At 47.2% G+C, this 21592-nt stretch overlaps 1 protein-coding gene across 3 annotated transcripts in view; it reads left to right on the forward strand.

The window, feature by feature from the left end:
• The first annotated feature begins 9021 nt into the window (after nt 1–9021).
• LOC115091791 (gastrula zinc finger protein XlCGF57.1-like) overlaps nt 9022–21592 on the forward strand; it is a 33538-nt gene continuing 20967 nt past the window's right edge. For 2 of the 3 annotated variants that reach the window (XM_029602001.1, XM_029602002.1), the window contains exon 1: nt 9022–9177. In XM_029602001.1, coding sequence (XP_029457861.1) covers nt 9154–9177 — 24 coding nt within the window. In that variant the 5' untranslated portion in view covers nt 9022–9153. Of the gene's footprint in view, nt 9178–9527; nt 9676–21592 lie in introns of those variants that run through there. The other variant, XM_029602003.1, reaches the window with a different exon arrangement.

Genomic DNA, 21592 nt, shown 5'->3' on the forward strand with positions numbered 1-21592 from the left:
GGGGGTGAAAGACTGATGTGCAGGGACCGAGAGAGGGACCTTGGTGTGATAGTGTCTGGTGATCTGAAGGTGGTGAAGCAATGTGACAAGGCGACAGCTAAAGCAGGAGAATGCTGGGATGCACAGAGAGAGGAATAACCAGTAAGAAAAAGGAGGTGATAATCCCCTTGTACAGGTCCTTGGTGAGGCCTCACCTGGAGTACTGCATTCAGTACTGATGCCCGTATTTCAAAAAGGGTAAAGACAGTATAGAGACGGTCCAAAGAAGAGTGACCAAAATGTTGAAGGGTCAGTACTGGAAGACTTATGAGGAGAGGCTGAAGGATCTGAATATGTACACCCTGGAAGAGAGGAGGTGCGGGGGAGATAGGATACAGAGCTTCAGATACCTTGGAAGAGAGGAGGTGCGGGGGAGATAGGATACAGAGCTTCAGATACCCTGGAAGAGAGGGGGTGCGGGGGAGATAGGATACAGAGCTTCAGATACCCTGGAAGAGAGGAGGTGCGGGGGAGATAGCATACAGAGCTTCAGATACCCTGGAAGAGAGGAGGTGCGGGGGAGATAGGATACAGAGCTTCAGATACCCTGGAAGAGAGGAGGTGCGGGGGAGATAGGATACAGAGCTTCAGATACCCTGGAAGAGAGGGGGTGCGGGGGAGATAGGATACAGAGCTTCAGATACCCTGGAAGAGAGGAGGTGCGGGGGAGATAGGATACAGAGCTTCAGATACCCTGGAGGAGAGGAGATGCGGGGGAGATAGGATACAGACCTTCAGATACCCTGGAAGAGAGGAGGTGCAGGGGAGATAGGATACAGAGCTTCAGATACCCAGGAAGAGAGGGGGTGCGGGGGAGATAGGATACAGAGCTTCAGATACCCTGGAAGAGAGGAGGTGCGGGGGAGATAGGATATAGAGCTTCAGATACCCTGGAAGAGAGGAGGCGCGGGGGAGATAGGATACAGACCTTCAGATACCCTGGAAGAGAGGAGGTGCAGAAGGAGATAGGATACAGAGCTTCAGATACCCTGGAAGAGAGGAGGTGCAGGGGGAGATAGGATACAGACCTTCAGATACCCTGGAGGAGAGGAGGTGCGGGGGAGATAGGATACAGAGCTTCAGATACCCTGGAAGAGAGGAGGTGCGGGGGAGATAGGATACAGAGCTTCAGATACCCTGGAAGAGAGGAGGTGCGGGGGAGATAGGATACAGAGCTTCAGATACCCTGGAAGAGAGGAGGTGCGGGGGAGATAGGATACAGAGCTTCAGATACCCTGGAGGAGAGGAGGTGCGGGGGAGATAGGATACAGAGCTTCAGATACCCTGGAAGAGAGGAGGTGCGGGGGAGATAGGATACAGAGCTTCAGATACCCTGGAAGAGAGGAGGTGCAGGGGGGAGATAGGATACAGAGCTTCAGATACCCTGGAAGAGAGGAGGTGCAGGGGGGATAGGATACAGAGCTTCAGATACCCTGGAAGAGAGGAGGCGCGGGGGGGATAGGATACAGAGCTTCAGATACCCTGGAAGAGAGGAGGCGCGGGGGAGATAGGATACAGAGCTTCAGATACCCAGGAAGAGAGGAGGTGCGGGGGAGATAGGATACAGAGCTTCAGATACCCTGGAGGAGAGGAGGTGCGGGGGAGATAGGATACAGAGCTTCAGATACCCTGGAAGAGAGGAGGCGCGGGGGGAGATAGGATACAGAGCTTCAGATACCCTGGAGGAGAGGAGGTGCGGGGGAGATAGGATACAGAGCTTCAGATACCCTGGAAGAGAGGAGGCGCGGGGGAGATAGGATACAGAGCTTCAGATACCCTGGAAGAGAGGAGGTGCGGGGGAGATAGGATACAGAGCTTCAGATACCCAGGAAGAGAGGAGGTGCGGGGGAGATAGGATACAGAGCTTCAGATACCCTGGAAGAGAGGAGGTGCGGGGGAGATAGGATACAGAGCTTCAGATACCCTGGAAGAGAGGAGGTGCGGGGGAGATAGGATACAGAGCTTCAGATACCCTGGAAGAGAGGAGGTGCGGGGGAGATAGGATACAGAGCTTCAGATACCCTGGAAGAGAGGAGGTGCGGGGGAGATAGGATACAGAGCTTCAGATACCCTGGAGGAGAGGAGGTGCGGGGGAGATAGGATACAGAGCTTCAGATACCCAGGAAGAGAGGGGGCGCGGGGGAGATAGGATACAGAGCTTCAGATACCCAGGAAGAGAGGAGGCGCGGGGGAGATAGGATACAGAGCTTCAGATACCCACGAAGAGAGGAGGCGCGGGGGAGATAGGATACAGAGCTTCAGATACCCACGAAGAGAGGAGGCGCGGGGGAGATAGGATACAGAGCTTCAGATACCCACGAAGAGAGGAGGCGCGGGGGAGATAGGATACAGAGCTTCAGATACCCTGGAAGAGAGGAGGCGCGGGGGAGATAGGATACAGACCTTCAGATACCCTGGAAGAGAGGAGGTGCGGGGGAGATAGGATACAGAGCTTCAGATACCCTGGAGGAGAGGAGGTGCGGGGGGAGATAGGATACAGAGCTTCAGATACCCTGGAGGAGAGGAGGCGCGGGGGAGATAGGATACAGAGCTTCAGATACCCTGGAAGAGAGGAGGTGCAGGGGAGATAGGATACAGAGCTTCAGATACCCTGGAGGAGAGGAGGCGCGGGGGAGATAGGATACAGAGCTTCAGATACCCTGGAAGAGAGGGGGTGCGGGGGAGATAGGATACAGACCTTCAGATACCCTGGAAGAGAGGAGGCGCGGGGGAGATAGGATACAGAGCTTCAGATACCCTGGAAGAGAGGAGGTGCGGGGGGGATAGGATACAGAGCTTCAGATACCCTGGAGGAGAGGAGGTGCAGGGGAGATAGGATACAGAGCTTCAGATACCCTGGAGGAGAGGAGGTGCGGGGGGAGATAGGATACAGAGCTTCAGATACCCTGGAGGAGAGGAGGTGCGGGGGAGATAGGATACAGAGCTTCAGATACCCTGGAAGAGAGGAGGTGCAGGGGAGATAGGATACAGAGCTTCAGATACCCTGGAGGAGAGGAGGCGCGGGGGAGATAGGATACAGAGCTTCAGATACCCTGGAGGAGAGGAGGCGCGGGGGAGATAGGATACAGAGCTTCAGATACCCTGGAAGAGAGGAGGTGCGGGGGAGATAGGATACAGAGCTTCAGATACCCTGGAGGAGAGGAGGCGCGGGGGAGATAGGATACAGAGCTTCAGATACCCTGGAAGAGAGGGGGTGCGGGGGAGATAGGATACAGACCTTCAGATACCCTGGAAGAGAGGAGGCGCGGGGGAGATAGGATACAGAGCTTCAGATACCCTGGAAGAGAGGAGGTGCAGGGGTATAGGATACAGAGCTTCAGATACCCTGGAGGAGAGGAGGTGCAGGGGAGATAGGATACAGAGCTTCAGATACCCTGGAGGAGAGGAGGTGCGGGGGGAGATAGGATACAGAGCTTCAGATACCCTGGAAGAGAGGAGGTGCAGGGGGAGATAGGATACAGAGCTTCAGATACCCTGGAGGAGAGGAGGTGCGGGGGAGATAGGATACAGAGCTTCAGATACCCTGGAAGAGAGGGGGTGCGGGGGAGATAGGATACAGAGCTTCAGATATCCTGGAAGAGAGGAGGCGCGGGGGAGATAGGATACAGAGCTTCAGATACCCTGGAAGAGAGGAGGTGCGGGGGAGATAGGATACAGAGCTTCAGATACCCTGGAAGAGAGGAGGCGCGGGGGAGATAGGATACAGAGCTTCAGATATCCTGGAAGAGAGGAGGCGCGGGGGAGATAGAATACAGAGCTTCAGATACCCTGGAAGAGAGGAGGTGCGGGGGAGATAGGATACAGAGCTTCAGATACCCTGGAGGAGAGGAGGTGCGGGGGGGATAGGATACAGAGCTTCAGATACCCTGGAGGAGAGGAGGTGCAGGGGGAGATAGGATACAGAGCTTCAGATACCCTGGAGGAGAGGAGGTGCAGGGGGAGATAGGATACAGAGCTTCAGATACCCTGGAGGAGAGGAGGTGCAGGGGAGATATGAATCAGACCTTCAGATAGCTGAAAGGCTTTAATGGGCAGACTGGATGGGCCGATTGGTCTTTTTCTGCCATCATTTCTATGTTTCTATGTTAATGATGCATGAACTTCGAACCTTTTCTGTTGGAAAGAAAACAGTAGAATTAGGGTTCATGAAATGAAACTCTAGGGGGGATGATTCAGAACCAATGTCAGGAAGTATTTCTTCACAGAGAGGGTGGTAGATGCCTGGAATGCCCTTCTGGAAGAGGTGGTGAAGATGAAAACAGAAAACAATGCAAAAGGGCATGGGATAAACACTGCAGATCCCCATAGGCTTGAAGAAAAGGGTGCATGGGGGGTAAACTACAAGGGGCTGCAGTTAGTGCCCTTAACCAGAAGGCATGGGAAATTACTACCTTTAACCAATTAGTGTTGATGATTTAAAAACAACTGCAACATCGCTCCTCGCTTTGATGGCAGGGCAGGAAAAAAAAAGAAGGGTATTGGATTCTCATGACAGCCAACACTGTGCCCCGACTTTTACGGTCCGGGGTACTGCTGCTCTGACATTGGGGATAAAGATTCTACGGCCAAGACCAAAAGCAAAGGACATCAAAGCAGCATTGTGTGACTTGTAAGAAGGCTGCTCCCCATGTAAAAATGTAGCAGGAATTTTGTTATGGGTTGGACAGCTGCTTGGTCTTGCTTGTAAGTATTACTATCCTTAACATAAGACTTGGGGGTAACCTGCATGGAGCGACGCTTGCTACCCTTAACAGAAACATGGGGGTAATGTAAGTAACTTTAGGGGTGCAGGAACCTGTCTGCTACAGGTCACTTCCCACTGCCTTTCGCCTTACTTCACGATTCTAAGTCAGAAAAAAGACAATGTCTTTTTTCCCAGAAACAATCCCCAGAAACATCCCCAGAAACAGACTTTTATTTATTTTATTTATTTTTATTTATTTATTTATTATTTATTTTTATTTATTTTATTTATCAGATTTGGCAGGGTTTAGCATTTAAAAGTTAACAATTCCTGTCTCTAACACCCTGGCTACTAAGCACCAGTTTTCCCTGGGTGGTAACAGACATGCCATAAACTTTAGCCTGCTTACTATATTAATGCTTATGGCTAACTTATTTACCCCTGTTCCCAAATTCAGATGATTTCCCCTCTGCTCACCTCTGAAGCAGATTCTGGCTGGTGGTCTGAAGAGCCAAATATAAAGTAATCTCAATCATTCACAGTCTAATTAATAATTCCTCATCCACCTGGCTTTGCACCTTACTCCGTATTTACAAACCCACCCGACACTTAAGATCACTTACTCAAAATCTCTTAGACATTCCATCACCACGACAGGCCAGATTAGACATCACCAGGAAAAGAGCTTTTTCAGTAGCAGGACCATCACTCTGGAACTCACTACCCAACCCTCTTCGCTTAATATCAAATCCTCATCATTTCAAAAAAGCTCTAAAAACATTCCTCTTTCAACAAGCATTTAATACTTCCACTAAGCAACCCCCTGATCATAAATGAAACTTCATCTCCCAAATTTCTCTCATCAATTACATGTCACTTTAACTTCTCCCTTCCCCTATCTTCCCATCAGTGTTCCTTAAGGATATTACGATTCGTCCCCTCTCGTTCCCCCTTTTTACCCTCCCTGCCCTCCTTGCTCAAGGCACGCTACCTTTATTTTATTTTAATTTTAATTAATAATTTGTTTTTAGCTAGTTATCATCTAGCTATTTAGTCAAATTTATGTATTTAAGTTTATTTTAGTTATATTTTATTTTTATTTTTAACATGTTGTAAACCGTTTTGATAAAATTTTATTTTAAAAAACGGTATATAAATACCTTTAAATAAATAAATAAATAAAATAAGAGCCATTGGGAAGCAGGTTTGCTTCTGGGTCTGGTACTGGCAGATCTGCTGAGCTGCTCTCGGCTCCTCACCTGCCTCAGACTGCGCACCACCGTCCAACCTCCGGCAGGATGCCTTCTCTCTCCAGTCTCCTGGCCACGCCTAGTTTTCTCACTCCTCGAGAGCAGAGGATGCTGGGCTGCTGAGGGTCCACTTCCTTCCCATCCTATACTTTCCAGCTGATAAATGTGTATAAGCTCATGCATAATCACGTAGTGGGTGGAGGGTTTTTTTCCCCTTTGCAGGTCTTTTTTCTCCTCCCCTTTACTTTAGGGGGGGGGGGGGGAGGTGTTCCTGCCACGTATGCCAAGCTGTATGTTAGCATCAGTTTAAGGTTTAAGCTTTATTTGGTTTTCTATACCATCATATCAGTTGGGACCTTCATAACTGTTTACAAACATTTAGCAAGGAAAGTACAATAATGCTATAGGAGATATAGCAAACATTTAGCAATGATATAGGAGATATAGTGAACATTTAGCCAAGAAAGTACAATAATGCTATAGGAGAGTACAATGATGATATAGTAAAGGAATGACAGCAATAATGATATGGTGAAGGAATGATAACAGTGATAGTATATATTAGAGTAGGGGCATTGGTAATAGCAGTTAAGATCTAAAATATTATAGGCTAATATATATTCATTCAAGGATGGGGGGGGGGGGGGTCCCTCTGACCTCTGGACTTCCCTTGGCTAGTCCATGACTTCTGCTTACGAGGTTAAGTTGCTGCATCATCCCTCTGCCTTGGTTTTATTTACACAGGAGCTTACAAATAGGCAGAGCTTGATAAGTATACTTAGTTCTGGTTTAGAGTTCTCATTTAGGCAAAGTTTCTGCCTGTCAACATATTTGTCTGCATCCCTCTTCAGCTATTATGATTCATATTGGGTGCCTTCAGTGGTTAAACATGGGATATCTCCCTACAGTAATCTGCATGGAGTGGCAGTTACTACCCTTAACAGAAGCATAGGGGTAACCTGCACGGAGCGGCAGTTACTACCCTTAACAGAAGCATGGGGGTAACCTGCATGGAGTGGCAGTTACTACCCTTAACAGAAACATGGGGGTAACCTGAATGGAGTGGCAGTTACTGCCCTTAACAGAAACATGGGGGTAACCTGCATGGAGTGGCAGTTACTGCCCTTAACAGAAACATGGGGGTAACCTGAATGGAGTGGCAGTTACTGCCCTTAACAGAAACATAGGGGTAACCTGCATGGAGTGGCAGTTTCTACCCTTAACAGAAACATGGAGGTAACCTGCATGGAGTGGCAGTTACTATCCTTAACAGAAGGCATTGGGGTAACCTGCATGTAGCGGCAGTTACTACCCTTAACAGAAACATGGGGGTAACCTGCATGGAGTGGCAGTTACTGCCCTTAACAGAAACATAGGGGTAACCTGCACGGAGTGGCAGTTACTGCCCTTAACAGAAACATAGGGGTAACCTGCACGGAGCGGCAGTTACTACCCTTAACAGAAACATGGGGGTAACCTGCACGGAGCGGCAGTTACTACCCTTAACAGAAACATGGGGGTAACCTGCACGGAGCGGCAGTTACTGCCCTTAACAGAAACATGGGGGTAACCTGCACGGAGCAGCAGTTACTACCCTAACAGAAACATGGGGGTAACCTGCACGGAGCGGCAGTTACTGCCCTTAACAGAAACATGGGGGTAACCTGCACGGAGCGGCAGTTACTGCCCTTAACAGAAACATGGGGGTAACCTGCATGGAGTGGCAGTTACTGCCCTTAACAGAAACATAGGGGTAACCTGCACGGAGCAGCAGTTACTACCCTTAACAGAAACATGGGGGTAACCTGCACGGAGCAGCAGTTACTACCCTTAACAGAAGGCATGGGGGTAACCTGCATGAAGCGGCAGTTACTGCCCTTAACAGAAACATGGGGGTAACCTGCACGGAGCGGCAGTTACTACCCTTAACAGAAACATGGGGGTAACCTGCATGGGGCGGCAGTTACTACCCTAACAGAAACATGGGGGTAACCTGCATGGAGTGGCAGTTACTGCCCTTAACAGAAACATAGGGGTAACCTGCACGGAGCGGCAGTTACTACCCTTAACAGAAACATGGGGGTAACCTGCATGGAGTGGCAGTTACTGCCCTTAACAGAAACATAGGGGTAACCTGCACGGAGCAGCAGTTACTGCCCTTAACAGAAACATGGGGGTAACCTGCATGAAGCGGCAGTTACTGCCCTTAACAGAAACATGGGGGTAACCTGCACGGAGCGGCAGTTACTACCCTTAACAGAAACATGGGAGTAACCTGCATGGGGCGGCAGTTACTGCCCTTAACAGAAACATGGGGGTAACCTGCATGAAGCGGCAGTTACTGCCCTTAACAGAAACATGGGGGTAACCTGCATGGGGCGGCAGTTACTACCCTAACAGAAATATGGGGGTAACCTGCATGGAGCGGCAGTTACTGCCCTTAACAGAAACATGGGGGTAACCTGCATGAAGCGGCAGTTACTGCCCTTAACAGAAACATGGGGGTAACCTGCATGGGGCGGCAGTTACTACCCTAACAGAAATATGGGGGTAACCTGCACGGAGCGGCAGTTACTACTATAGGAAGCTTGCTGGTTTTTTTATGCCAACAATACTATGTTATTATGTAATAGAACTCATTAACCGAGGAGAGGTTTAGGACCCATCCACCAGTTACTGGTTACATAAGTAAGGGAACTTGTATCTCATCTCCCCCAGGTGGTTAGAGAACTGAACAAAAAGCAGATTTGGACAAAAGCAAAATCCTAGAAGTGATCAGGTTCCTGGGGCTGGCAGCTGGGATGGATCCTTGGCAGTGTGGGCAGCATGACTGTGGCCATTACTCTCCTATGCCCGCGGGCTCTTTAGAAATCAGTAACTTTCCCTCTGCTTTTGCACATTTAGAGAAGGAAATCTGCTTGCTTGGTGCCCCGGAGTCCCTGCCGCCTCTCTGTACTCTCATTCCCCTTCTGCACCTCCCCTTCTCTCTCTCTCATCAGCCTGCGCCCAGCAGGAGGAGGAGGAGGAGGAGCTGCTCTGCCTGTAGGAAAAGAGCCAGACAAGGACTCTCCCCCCTGCAGCCTTCCAGCTGGAGTTCCTGCAAGAGAGGAGCCCCCAAGGCGTTTCTAATCTGCTTCAGAGACCCCCAGAGAGAGGAGAATGCCTGCAGGAGCTGCTGCTCAGGTAGGAGATTGTAGGCAGGGCAGAGGCAGACCGGGCTTTAATAGCACCAGACCAGAGCTGGGCTTTGGGCTCCCTGTGAGAGAAATTGTTACTCAGGGATCCAGCACTTGAGATTGCAGGCAGTGCAGAGGCAGCCTGGGCTTTAATAGCACCAGACCAGAGCGGGGCTTTGGGCTCCCAGGGTGAGAAAATGCACTTTGGGACATTCCTGAGTGGGAGGAGGCGGATCAGGGCTCCCACAAAGGCCTTTTTTTTTTTTTTTTAGCACTGAGAGGAGGTTTCCTGCAGATCACTTGTACGTGCATAACGCAGGGGCTTTCTCCCCCTTTATAAAGCTCTTCCTGCATCAGCTGCAGAGAAAGTTACCGACCGGAGCTCCCGCATTTCTGCTCCCCGCCTTGCGGCTGAAAGCTGGTAAAGCCCAGAATTGGAGCAACAATTGGTCCATCCGGTCTGCCCGGTTCTTCCGGTCTCTCCGAGCTCCTGCCTCTTGTTTGGGTGAGCGAGATCGGCTCTGCTTAAAGGGGCAGGAGGTGCCCACAAAAGGGGGGGAGGGGTTCATGGAAATAATTGCACCCCTGGTGTGACTGCCCTGCCCCTGCAACTGCCCCGTGCCACCACTGGAGGGGCATTTAAGCCGCGGAGATAAGGCAGGCGCACAAGATTTGGTGGCTCTTAGCCGGACAGATCCGCCGATCTCTTTGTTGACTGCGTGGGGTTTACCCGGACAAAAGAGAGGCAGAGCTGGAGGCGCTCCCGGGCAGCAGCTCCGCCTGGCTGAAGTTAGCCGGCCGCGGGGAGGGCCCTGCCCGGAACTTACCCGGACAGCCCGGCCTGGTGGATCCCTGCCGCCGAATAGCCGGCTAACCGCGCTGCCCTCTGGCCGGGACCGTGGGAGCCCTGCCTGGGAGCTGGGGGGGGACTGAATTGCAGCGCAGGGGTTCCTAATGCACCTGCCCAAAATAAACCTCCTTAAACGCAGGACGTCTAAGCAAGCAGTCAGACCTGCATAATACAATTCCCAGGTGAAATATTTATTTAGACATTGGAGGTACTGTCCTTCCAATTATAGATCGCCAGGGTGGACAAAGTGCCTTTCCTAATTCTAACACAATTCATAGACACATGTGATTAGGTGGTATACAGAGATCGGCACAATAACAGAAGTAAATGCAACCCAAAGGGATATTCAAACGCGGCCATTGCTGCCCTGACAGAAAGGCTGCCTTGAAAAGATGGCTTTTGATTTCAGGGCCTTCAGGAAGGACATTCCCCAGTACTGGAGGTCCCAGCTCTGCTAATACCAATGATACCTCGAGTAGGTTCTTTTGGGCTGATCTGAAGGGTAGCGCAGCCCTGTTAAACTCTTAAAACAGAGCTCGCCCCCGTGAAGCGTTAATGCGGCGGGAATTTAAACCAAAAATTAGCATGCGAGCACGGAGACGCGCGTAACGAAAACGATTAAAGGTGAATTTCCAGAGCCTTCCGCGTGTAAAAACTAGCATAAACGCACGTAGGTAGCCTCTGCTTTTGTGAAAGTCCAAAATACGCGCCTATTTTCACTTTTGTGCGCAAGCGTATGCGTATAAAAGAGAGTCAGCCTAGGGGCGTTTCTACACTTGCTAATTATCCGGTATAAGTGATAATGAACCTGCTTATTGCGTAGTGCGGTCTAGGTGTATTGGGAGCAGTTCAGAATGAAGAACCAGGTAGGCCTTGATGACCTGGAGAAGGACTGGGCGAACTGGTTAATTTCCTCAGCATGCGCATGTTTTAAAATTGGGTCCACTTAACGCGTGCAAATCTGAACTTAACGCGAGTAAGTCCTTGTTTACTTTCCCGTGTAAAATATATGCACATACATTTTAAAATAGGCGAGTAAAGCACGTTCAGTGCACTGAAATGTGTTTTCAATGCATTGCATATATTCGTGCATTGGCCTGCATATGTTATGGGGTAAACATAACCACGAATCAAATTAGAGAGTGCTGACGTTTTGTCTGATGGATAAGGAGGTAACCCAGTAACTTAGACCTAAATACCAACTTCCATCCAACATAGACCCCTTTCGCTGACGCTAGATATTACTTCAACAATATTATTGGTGAAAAGTGACCATCATACTAGGCATCATCAGTGTAAATTAATACTGCAGATTTTGCCTTATTTATAATCATCAGTCACTAATGGTGATAAATACATTGTTCACTTCAAAATATTTTTTTGACTTTTTTTTTAAATGCGAAAATAACTTTAAAAAGTCCATATATGGATTACTTAACTTATTTGTGCTCGGTAATAACCATACCACTAGTCACATTCTAGATGGTTGTTCTTCTCTCTTCCCTTCCATACAATACTGATAGGGTTCTTCGCTACTAGATGTCTTTACATTCACCGTTTCTCTCCCAGTCTCCCCAGTCTTCCATTGTATGGAAGGGAAGAGAGAAGACCGACCATCTAGAATGTGACTAGTGGTATGGTTATTACCGAGCACAAATAAGTTAAGTAATCCATATTTGGACTTTTTAAAGTTATTTTCGCATTTAAAAAAAAAAGTCAAAAAAATATTTTGAAGTGAACAATGTATTTATCACCATTAGTGACTGATGATTATAAATAAGGCAAAATCTGCAGTATTAATTTACACTGATGATGCCTAGTATGATGGTCACTTTTCACCAATAATATTGTTGAAGTAATATCTAGCGTCAGCGAAAAGGGTCTATGTTGGATGGAAGTTGGTATTTATGGGGTAAACATGTACATGTTTTGCTATAAAATACTATGGTAAAACTACACGTGGCCACAGACACGCGTGTATGCGGCCGTATGCAGTTGTTTGAAAGTTATCCTCTTAGAGCCTGATTTTCAAAAGCATCTACATGCTTAAAACTGGGTTTTACGCGTGTAAATGCACCTTACCCGCATGACTGGGCTTTTCAAAACTACTACAACATATGCCAGAGAATCGTCTGTTGGTTTTACCCACGTTAACAGCATTTAATGCGGGTAAATGGGCTTTTGAAAATTGCTACGATAGCGTGTGACGTTTACGTGCGTAAAATTCATCTGTTAGTGTGCAAAAAGCACGATTTATGTGCATGAAAACAAAAATTGGTGCTCAAAGTATTTTTTCTGCACCTCGCACTCGCACCGATATGCACTCGCACCGATATGCACCTCGCACTAAATCCCAACAAAACTGAACTAGTAATCATCTCCAATAAGCAACCATTCCCTGCCATCCCCCCCACATACTCATCCACGATTTTCCCCACGCACATTCGCAATTTAGGTGTCCTTATTGATAGTCATCTCACTTTTAAACCATTCGTCAAATCTATCTTGAAGGAATGCTACTTTAAACTGCAAACGATAAAAAAACTTAGACCCCTTCTACACTTCTCGGATTTTCGTACTGTGCTCCAGTCTATTATATTGTCAAAAATAGACTACTGTAATGCACTCCTCCTTGGCATCCCCACATCACACATCAAGCCGTTACAGCTGCTACAAAATGCCGCCGCACGGATACTGTCAAATTCTAAAAAAAGAGACCATATTACTCCCACCCTCATCCAATTACACTGGCTCCCAATTCGCTCAAGAATACTTTATAAAGTACTCTCCCTCATACACAAAAGTCTGCTACACTCCAATCTCAGTTGGATCAACCCCCCCCTCCTCCCACGTACCTCCAACAGACCCACCCGCCCTGCCCTGCAAGGAACCTTACGCACACAACCCATCAAATCTCTCAAACTATCCTCCACCATAAGCAGAGCCTTCTCCCTTGCCGGACCCTCAATATGAAACTCATTGCCCTATGACATACGCATGGAGTCCTACACCCCCAAGTTCAAAAAAAAATTGAAAACCTGGCTTTTCCAGCAAGCCTACCCCCTGACACCATCCAATTCATAACTATTCAGCAACCTACGATTAAGTATGCTCCACGACTTCTACCAAGAATGCCCACGACCACCGAGTTATGCCTTGACGTACTTGATGACGACTGATGCTTTGTATATAGTTTTATGTATGTTATATTTATAGTTTCTCCCTATTTATTGACCTATTAATTTGCATTGCCTCCTCCCCCGATTATTTGTATTGTTATCTGTTATTTGTAAGGGCGCTGCCCATAAGTTTTTTGTTCTTTGTGAACCGATACGATGTGCGAACGGCTATCGGTATATAAGAGACGTTAAATAAATAAATAAATAAAATAAAACGTGTTGCATGCGCAGAAAACTTGATTTGTGCGTCAGATGTGTTTTATGGGCATAGAGTCCAAGTACAGGACCCCCCAGCACCATGAGCTCCGGGTCAGCCCCATTGAATAAAGCCAGCCCGAGTAACTTTACTCCTGCTCTAACCAGGAGCTAAGTTTCCAGCGTTAAGCCCATGCACTTCTCTGCAGCAGGGGACAAGAATAACGAATGCCTTCATTAACATGGAGTTCAAATGCACGAGCACTCATTTGTTCTCACGCTGGTTTGTGCACACACGTTTTCCATGCTACATGTCCTGCATCGGGAATAAAATCCTCATACAAAAAATGTGTGCGCACAGTCGCATGTAAAACAGTGCACCTTATCACATCAGGCTCTTGGAAAGTATAAAAGATGATGTTTAAACTTCTTTTAATTTCCTTTTTTTTTTTATTCCTGCCAGACCAGCACAGACAAGTAGATTATATCTTCCTGCTAGCAGAGACAGAGGAAAGCAAGCTCAAAGCTGACTTCTCTCCCCCTGTAGGGGTCTGGTGCTGCCTTCAACTCTTCAGTATCCTCTGTCAAAGCTAAGACGACCGAAGACAATTGTATGTTTTGGTTTCCAAACCACTGCCACCAAAACTAAAACATGACGCAGCCAAAACGTTCACTCTTGTTAACATAGGCATAGGAATCCCTACAACAAGCTCATGATTAGGCCAGCTGCCTTCAGAATGGGCAACAGGGTACTTGCTCTTAGATTTCTGAATCAGACTGAGGACTCTTGATCACTGCAGCTTCTCTCGGTGGGTTCTGGACTGGTCTGACAGGACGAAAGGAAAGGAAAGTCACAGGTAAGCTAAAGTTCTTGAAAAAATTGTCAACTCACGGCTCTCAGATCACCTGGAGCAAAACAAGATTCTCCCATCCACACAACACGGTTTCAGAAAGCAATTAAGTACTGAAACCCTGCTACTCTCTCTACATGATACCCTCATCAGAGGTACAGATTCAGGTTCTTCTTATCTGATTGCCATGCTTGACATCTCAGCGGCATTCGACACAGTCAATCATGATGTCCTCCTTAACATCCTCAGGAGCATCGGGATCACTGGCAATGCCCTTTCCTGGATACGATCGTATCTCCAGGATCGCCTTTTCACAGTATTAGTTGATAACAATGAATCTGACCCCATCAGTCTTCCCCAAGGTGTGCCCCAAGGTTCTTCACTCTCCTCCACCCTCTTTAATATATACATGCTCCCCCTTACCACCCTCCTCACTAACCTCCACATCAAGCATTTTATTTATGCGGACGATGTGCAACTTATTTTCCCATTCTCTGACTCTCTCCTTACTGCCCTTCGCAACTGGGAATCCTGTCTCTCAGCCATCAACAAATTACTAAATGACATGCAACTAGCGCTAAACCCCAGCAAGACTGAACTTTTAATTATATCTAACAGGCCACCGCTCCCAGACATCCCACCTGCATACTCTTCCACAACTTTCCCATCACAAGTTCGCAACCTTGGTGTTTTCATTGATAACCATCTTACATTCAAACCTTTCATTAAATCTATCATTAAGGAATGCTTCTTTAAGCTCCAAACCATAAAAAAACTCAAACCACTGCTACACTTTTCTGATTTCCGCACTGTACTACAGTCTATCATTTTATCTAAGGTAGACTATTGTAATGCACTTTTTCTAGGCATCCCCGCTACCCATATCAAACCCCTACAACTACTACAAAACGCTGCCGCCAGGATACTATCAAACACGAAAAAAAGAGATCACATCACCCCTACACTCATCGAACTTCATTGGCTCCCTATACACTCTCGAATTCTCTATAAAGCCTGTTCCATCATCCACAAAAGTCTGTTGAACTCTAACCTGAATTGGATTAACCCCCCACTCCTCCCCCGCACCTCGAATAGACCCACACGTACTGCCCTCCAAGGAACCCTACGTGCACAACCTATCAAATCTTTCAAATTATCGTCCACTATAAACAGAGCTTTCTCCCTAGCCGGCCCCTCTATATGGAACTCCCTGCCTCCTGATATACGCCTGGAATCATACACACCCACTTTCAAAAAAAAACTGAAAACATGGCTCTTCCAGCAAGCTTACCACACATCACCTCCCATTACATAAATCCTTACTGATTAAATAAGTGATTCTCCTAGAATCTGATACGCGACTTATGATTTATTTCTCGGATTACGTTGTATGCCTATCGATTTTGTACTTTGACTCGGCTATTTATGTACTTATCTTTTGTATATAGTTTTGGTGATATGTATATAGTGATTTTGCTGTTCTCAATTTTATGTAAGGGCCCTGCCCAAAAGTTAACCTGTTTGCAATGTTATATGTAAGGGTTCTGCCCAATGGTTCCTGTTTAACTGTAAACCGATACGATGTGTGAACGGTTATCGGTATAAAAAAGACATTAAATAAATAAATAAATAAATAAATTTAATCTTTTTCATTGTCCATGTCAGACCAGTCCAGAGATGTGGGATGTTCCAAAGCTCCAGAAAGCCTTAATAGCTCTCAGGACTCCTGCATCCAATGCCTAATGTCTCCCAGCCTGCAAACCCACAGCAGGGATGCAGTGGGGGCAAGGGGGCCACCCTGTCATTATCTTCTCGAAAGACGTATTCTAACTCTGCCTATCTATGATGACGCCTGCACCCTCGATTGGGATCACTGGCCCTCTTGAGACCCGCAAACGTTTGCTGGAGTGGGCCAATGCACGTCTTTCCTCAATTACTCCTCAGATTGATACCTTAGAAACCACTGTGCATTAACAGGATACGTTAATAGACCAAGGACCTATCCAAGAAGAAACTGATCACCCAGAAACATCTCAAAGGTGACCTACAATGGATCTGAAGTGGCCATCTATGTCCCGGCCTACATCACCTAACCTAACCTTACTTCATAAGTGAGAAAAGCCCAGGAGTCTGTTGGGCGCCAATACCCTTACGTTTAAAATTACCAAAGGCCAACAAGACAAGATTCAAAGAGAGAAGCTTCCCTGCGAAGCTCAAGAGGAAGGGACGGCAGATTTCCCCATGGAGGACTGGTGTCCTTGAATCCTCGGAAGAAAGTATCCAGTCTGAGAACGTCTTGCAGCGGGGCCCGATCCAGTCTCTGCCCTCTGTGAGGTTTGTGAGTTAGGCCTTCATCCCAGTTTCCTCTAGGGGAAGGAGAAGACTGTAGGAATGGATCCCCACCCCCCCTCCTCGTGTGAACTGACCTCGCAGAGGCTGCAAGCCCTGCCTGCTTCCCGCCACCTCAGGCTGTGACGCCTGCTTACACATTCAGCACTCGGTTCAGGGTAGGTCCAAGCTTCTGCTGAAGACTGCATGCTGGTCGCGGTTCTCCCAGGATATTCCTGTTTTCCTTTCTTGGCTAAAGATCTTGCTCACCTTGGAACGTCATGGGGCTGATCTGAACTCCACTCATGACCCCGAGTAGGGCAAAGGCCACTTTCGCCAGTCCTTACACTTAAGGGTCTCAAAAGTGTCGGCTCAAAACATTCATCTGTCTGGCGATGGTGATGGCCTTGTGAGCTGTGCTAGGTCCTGCAGCAGAACACCATCCCAGCCCAAATCCGACTCATTTACCAGGGCACCTCAGGGCTACTAGAGTCCCTCAGTTTGCTCTCGTCGGCTAATGATGTTGCCATGACTGCTGGCACCTGAGCTGCCGCCTTCTGAGCTAAAAGCCAGGATTTCTGGAATTGGTTCTCCATTAGGATTCCTTTCCCTGCTTCTGCTGCCCCAGATCACAACTCCCCTCTCACACTATAAGGCTCAAAAGAAGGCAATCTCTGCAAGAAACGACTTTAAAAAAACCACTTACTCAAGCTCCTTATAACCTCCCTAGAGAGAGGGAAAACTGCACGAGTCTTGCAACCCTAAGCTCTGGAATATCACCCTGAGAAGAAACAACTTGAGCGAGATGCACATGGGTCTGCACCTAAGGTACTACAGGAAGAAACAGATGCCGGATGTCCTTTAAAATGCTTTATTTTGGTGGAGATGTATTAAAATTGCCCGACTCTGGCCGAGTTTCGCCACTTATTGCGCGGCTGCCTCATGGGCTGTAGAGGTTAGGAAATGAGGAATAAAGTTGAAGTATTGTCAGATAAAACCACCTTCTGAGATGATACTGAACCACAAGTCTTATTCATTATGAATGCACTGAGTGGAGACTTGGCATCCAGCTACGGCTCAAACGGTAGGTCCCCGTTGTGGATGGTGCAGTCAGTTACAGTTTTCCTCTAGTTACATGATTTCTGAATAAGACGTGGGAAGGACTAATTGATATTTGAGATAATCATCACTCAGCACAGGATTCCCACACCTGCATAATCCTGGCCTCCACTTTAGATCTAAATAATCGGATGTCTGACTAAAGGAGGGACAAGATTCCCACCATGCAAAGGGAGGCCTTTACTACTCCTCGACTGACAGGAATCTGGCGTCCTGGTTAGTGGAAGGGGAGAGTCTCGTGGCTGCCAGTGAGGGATGTGGGATAATGCACTCGAGAAATATCTGGTTGTAACCCCTGAAGGGAATAAGAGGAACCACCTAAAAAAAAAAGTTCTGCACTTTCCATGGTGTCCACAAGAATAAGAGAATTCACTGCCTCTACTACTACAAGACCTGAGCCCTAAAACCTGTGACTGGCCAAGCCAGCCCAGGCCTCCACTGAAGGGACAAGAAAGTTCCCCTAGTGGTGTTCTACCACCCACTACAGAAGATGCCAAGTGCTTCCATGAAGGAGCAGGCCCAGAACCCAGCAGCATCAGCGATATTGTGGAATTCTTAAGAACATAACAATTGCCTTACTGGGTCAGACCAAGGGTCCATCAAGTCCAGTATCCCGTTTCCAACAGTGGCCAAGCCAATTCACAAATACCCAAACATTAAATAAATCTCAAGCTACTATTGCTTAATAATTAATAGTTTATGGATTTTTCCTTTAGGAACTTATCCAAACCTTTTTTAAGCCCATCTAACTGCTGTAACCACATCCTCTGGCAGTGAATTCCAGAGCTCAGTGAAAAAGAATTTTCTTTGATTTGTTTTAAATGAGCTACTTGCTAACTTCATGGAATGCCCCCTAGTCCTTCTATTACCTGAGAGAGTAAATAACTGATTTACATTAACTTGTTCAAGTCCTTTCATGATTTTGTAGACTTCTATCATATCCCCCCTCAGTCGTTTCTTCTCCAAACGGAACAGCCCTATCTTCCTTAGCTTTTCCTCATAGGGCAGCCGTTCCATGCCCCTTATCATTTTGCTTGCCCTTCTCTGCACTTTCTCCAGTGCAGCTATATCCTTTTTGAGATGCGGTGACTAGAACTGCACACAGTATTCAAGGTGCAATCTAACCATTGAGTGATACAGAAGCATTATGACATCCTTCGTTATATTTTCCATTCCTTTCTTAATAATTCCTAAAATTCTGTTTGCTTTTTTGATCGCCACAGCACACTAAGCCAATGATTTTAAAGTATTAACCACTATGATGCCTAGATCTTTTTCCTGGGTGGTAGCTCCTAATATGGAACCTAACATCGTGTAACTACAGCAAGGGTTATTTTTCCCTATATGCAATACCTTGCACTTGTCCACATTAAATTTCATCTGCCATTTGGATGCCCAATCTTCCAGTCTCACAAGGTCTTCCTGCAATTTATCACAATCTGCTTGTGATTTAACTACTCTGAATAATTTTGTATCATCCACAAATTTGATTACCTCACTCGTATTCCTTTCCAGATTATTTATAAATATCTTGAAAAGCACCGGTCCAAGTACAGATCCCTGAGGCACTCCACTGTTTACCCTTTTCCACTGAGAAAATTGTCCATTTAGTCCGACTGTGTTTCTTGTCTTAACCAGCTTGCAAGCCACAAAAGGACATCGCCTCCTATCCCCTGACTTTTAGGTTTTCTTAGAAGCCTCTCATGTGGGATTTTGTTGAATGCCTTCTGAAAATCCACCGGTTCACCTTTGTCCACATGTTTATTAACCCCTTCAAAAAATGTAGATTTGTGAGGCAAGACTTCCCTTGGGTAAAGCCATGTTGGCTGTGTCCCATCAAACCATGTCCATCTAAATGTTCTGTGATTTTATTCTTTATAATAGTTTCTACTGTTTTTCCCATTACTGAAGTCAGGCTCACTGGTCTATAGTTTCCCGGATCACCCCAGAGCCCTTTTTAAATATCGGGGTTACAGGGGCCATCTTCCAATCTTGTATGGTGGATGATTTTAATGATAGGTTATAAATTTTAACTAATAGATCTGAAATTTCATTTTTTAGTTCCTTCAGAACCCTAGGATGCATACCATCCGGTCCAGGTGATTTACTACTCTTCAATTTGTCAATCTAGCCTACCACATCTTCCAGGTTCACTGTGATTTGGTTCAGTTCGTCTGTATTATCACGCTTGAAAACCATCTCCGGAACAGTATCTCCACAACATCCTCTTCATTAAATACCAAAGCAAAGAAATCGTTTAATCTTTCTGCGATGGCCTTATCTTCCCTAACAGTCCAACCCACTTCCTCGCAGGCTTTCTGCTTCGGATATATTTTTAAAAGTTTTTACTGTGAGTTTTTGCCTCTAGGGCCAACTTCTTTTTAAATTCTCTTTTAGCCTGTCTTAGCAATATATTACATTTAACTTGCCAATGCTTACTTAGGGAAGTTGCCAATATTTACTTAGGGAATAGCCACTGCTATTACTGGCATCAGTAGCATGGGATCTTCTTAGTGTTTGGGTACTTGCCAGGTTCTTGTGGCCTGGTTTGGCCTCTGTTGGAAACAGGATGCTGGGCTCGATGGACCCTTGGTCTGACCCAGCATGGCAATTTCTTATGTTCTTATGCTTTATCCTATTTTCTTCTGATGGATCCTTCTTCCATTTTTTGAATGAAGATCTTTTGGCTAAAATAGCCCCTTTCTCCTCACTTTTTATCCATGCTGGCAATCGCTTGACCTTCTTTCCATCTTTCTTAATGCAGGAAACACATATAGACTGTGCTTCTAGGATGGTATTTTTTAACAATGTCCACGTCCTGAGGAAGAGAGAGAGAGCAGTGTGAGGATAACCAAGTGAATCACCTTGGCTGAAGCAGAAATCCACACTGACTCCAGCTTTTTCAAATGCAATTCTCACTTTTATTCTCATACACAGTAATTATTAACAACAATAGACTGCCTTACTTACGGACGGTGTACATTTGATACCTTCAGAGAAGGACAGGAGCTCCTTGCCCCTGGAGACACGGGGGCCTCCTGAATGTGGCTAGGCTTACACTATTATTCTCCCCAGCTAGTCCCACCCTCAGGACTCTCCCTGCCCACAGAGCTCTCTCCCTCTGGGATTTAAAGTGGAGCAGGCATCCAGTCTGGTCTTGCACAAGTTTAAAGGGCAGCATAGGGACGCTGTGTAGCATGCCCCTATCACTTCAGTCTAAGCATTACAACGTCCAGCTGGATCCCATCCAGGGAAGTCCCACCCACCCCGCTTCCCTTCATCTGGGCTCCCACCAGCTAGCCTTGGGGATCTAGGGTCATGTACACCCCTACCTATTAGGGTTACCCAGACAATGCTATGATCACCCTCCATTGTGCTCATTGCGGACCCCCAGCCTTTGAAGGAGTCCCTTGTTGGCTCTGGGTTTTAAAGCTGGGTCAGCTTGGACTCTTTGGCCTCCTTTAGCATCATTTGTGGGTTGCCCTCCAATGTCTGGTGTCTTCTCTCTGGCCACTCGCCAGTGCCAGTCCCTTGCTCCACCGTAGTGCACAGCTTGGCTGCTTTACAGCCCCTCTCACTGGGGTCTCCGTGGCCTCTGCAGCTCTTCCAGCTTTTGGGCACCCTGTAGCGCCTCCCTCTGGGCTTTCTGCAGTGCCATCCACAGTTCTCCCTGCAGCGCCCCACTCAGGGTTCTTCCTGCTGCCTTCCTCCGGGCGGTCTGTGTTGCCGCTCCCCCTCAGCGGGCTCTCGCCATTCAGGGTCTATTATAGCTTCAGTCCCTTCGCTTCTTCCCGCTCCCTCTGGAGTGGAGTCTGTTTGAAGGGTCAACCACCAGTCACATAATACAAATGGCTGCTGTGCTTCTTCGGCTTTCAGGAGCCCTACAGCCTTGCCTGGCTT

The sequence above is a fragment of the Rhinatrema bivittatum genome, chromosome 5 (assembly GCF_901001135.1).
Source record: "Rhinatrema bivittatum chromosome 5, aRhiBiv1.1, whole genome shotgun sequence".
NCBI lineage: Eukaryota > Metazoa > Chordata > Amphibia > Gymnophiona > Rhinatrematidae > Rhinatrema > Rhinatrema bivittatum.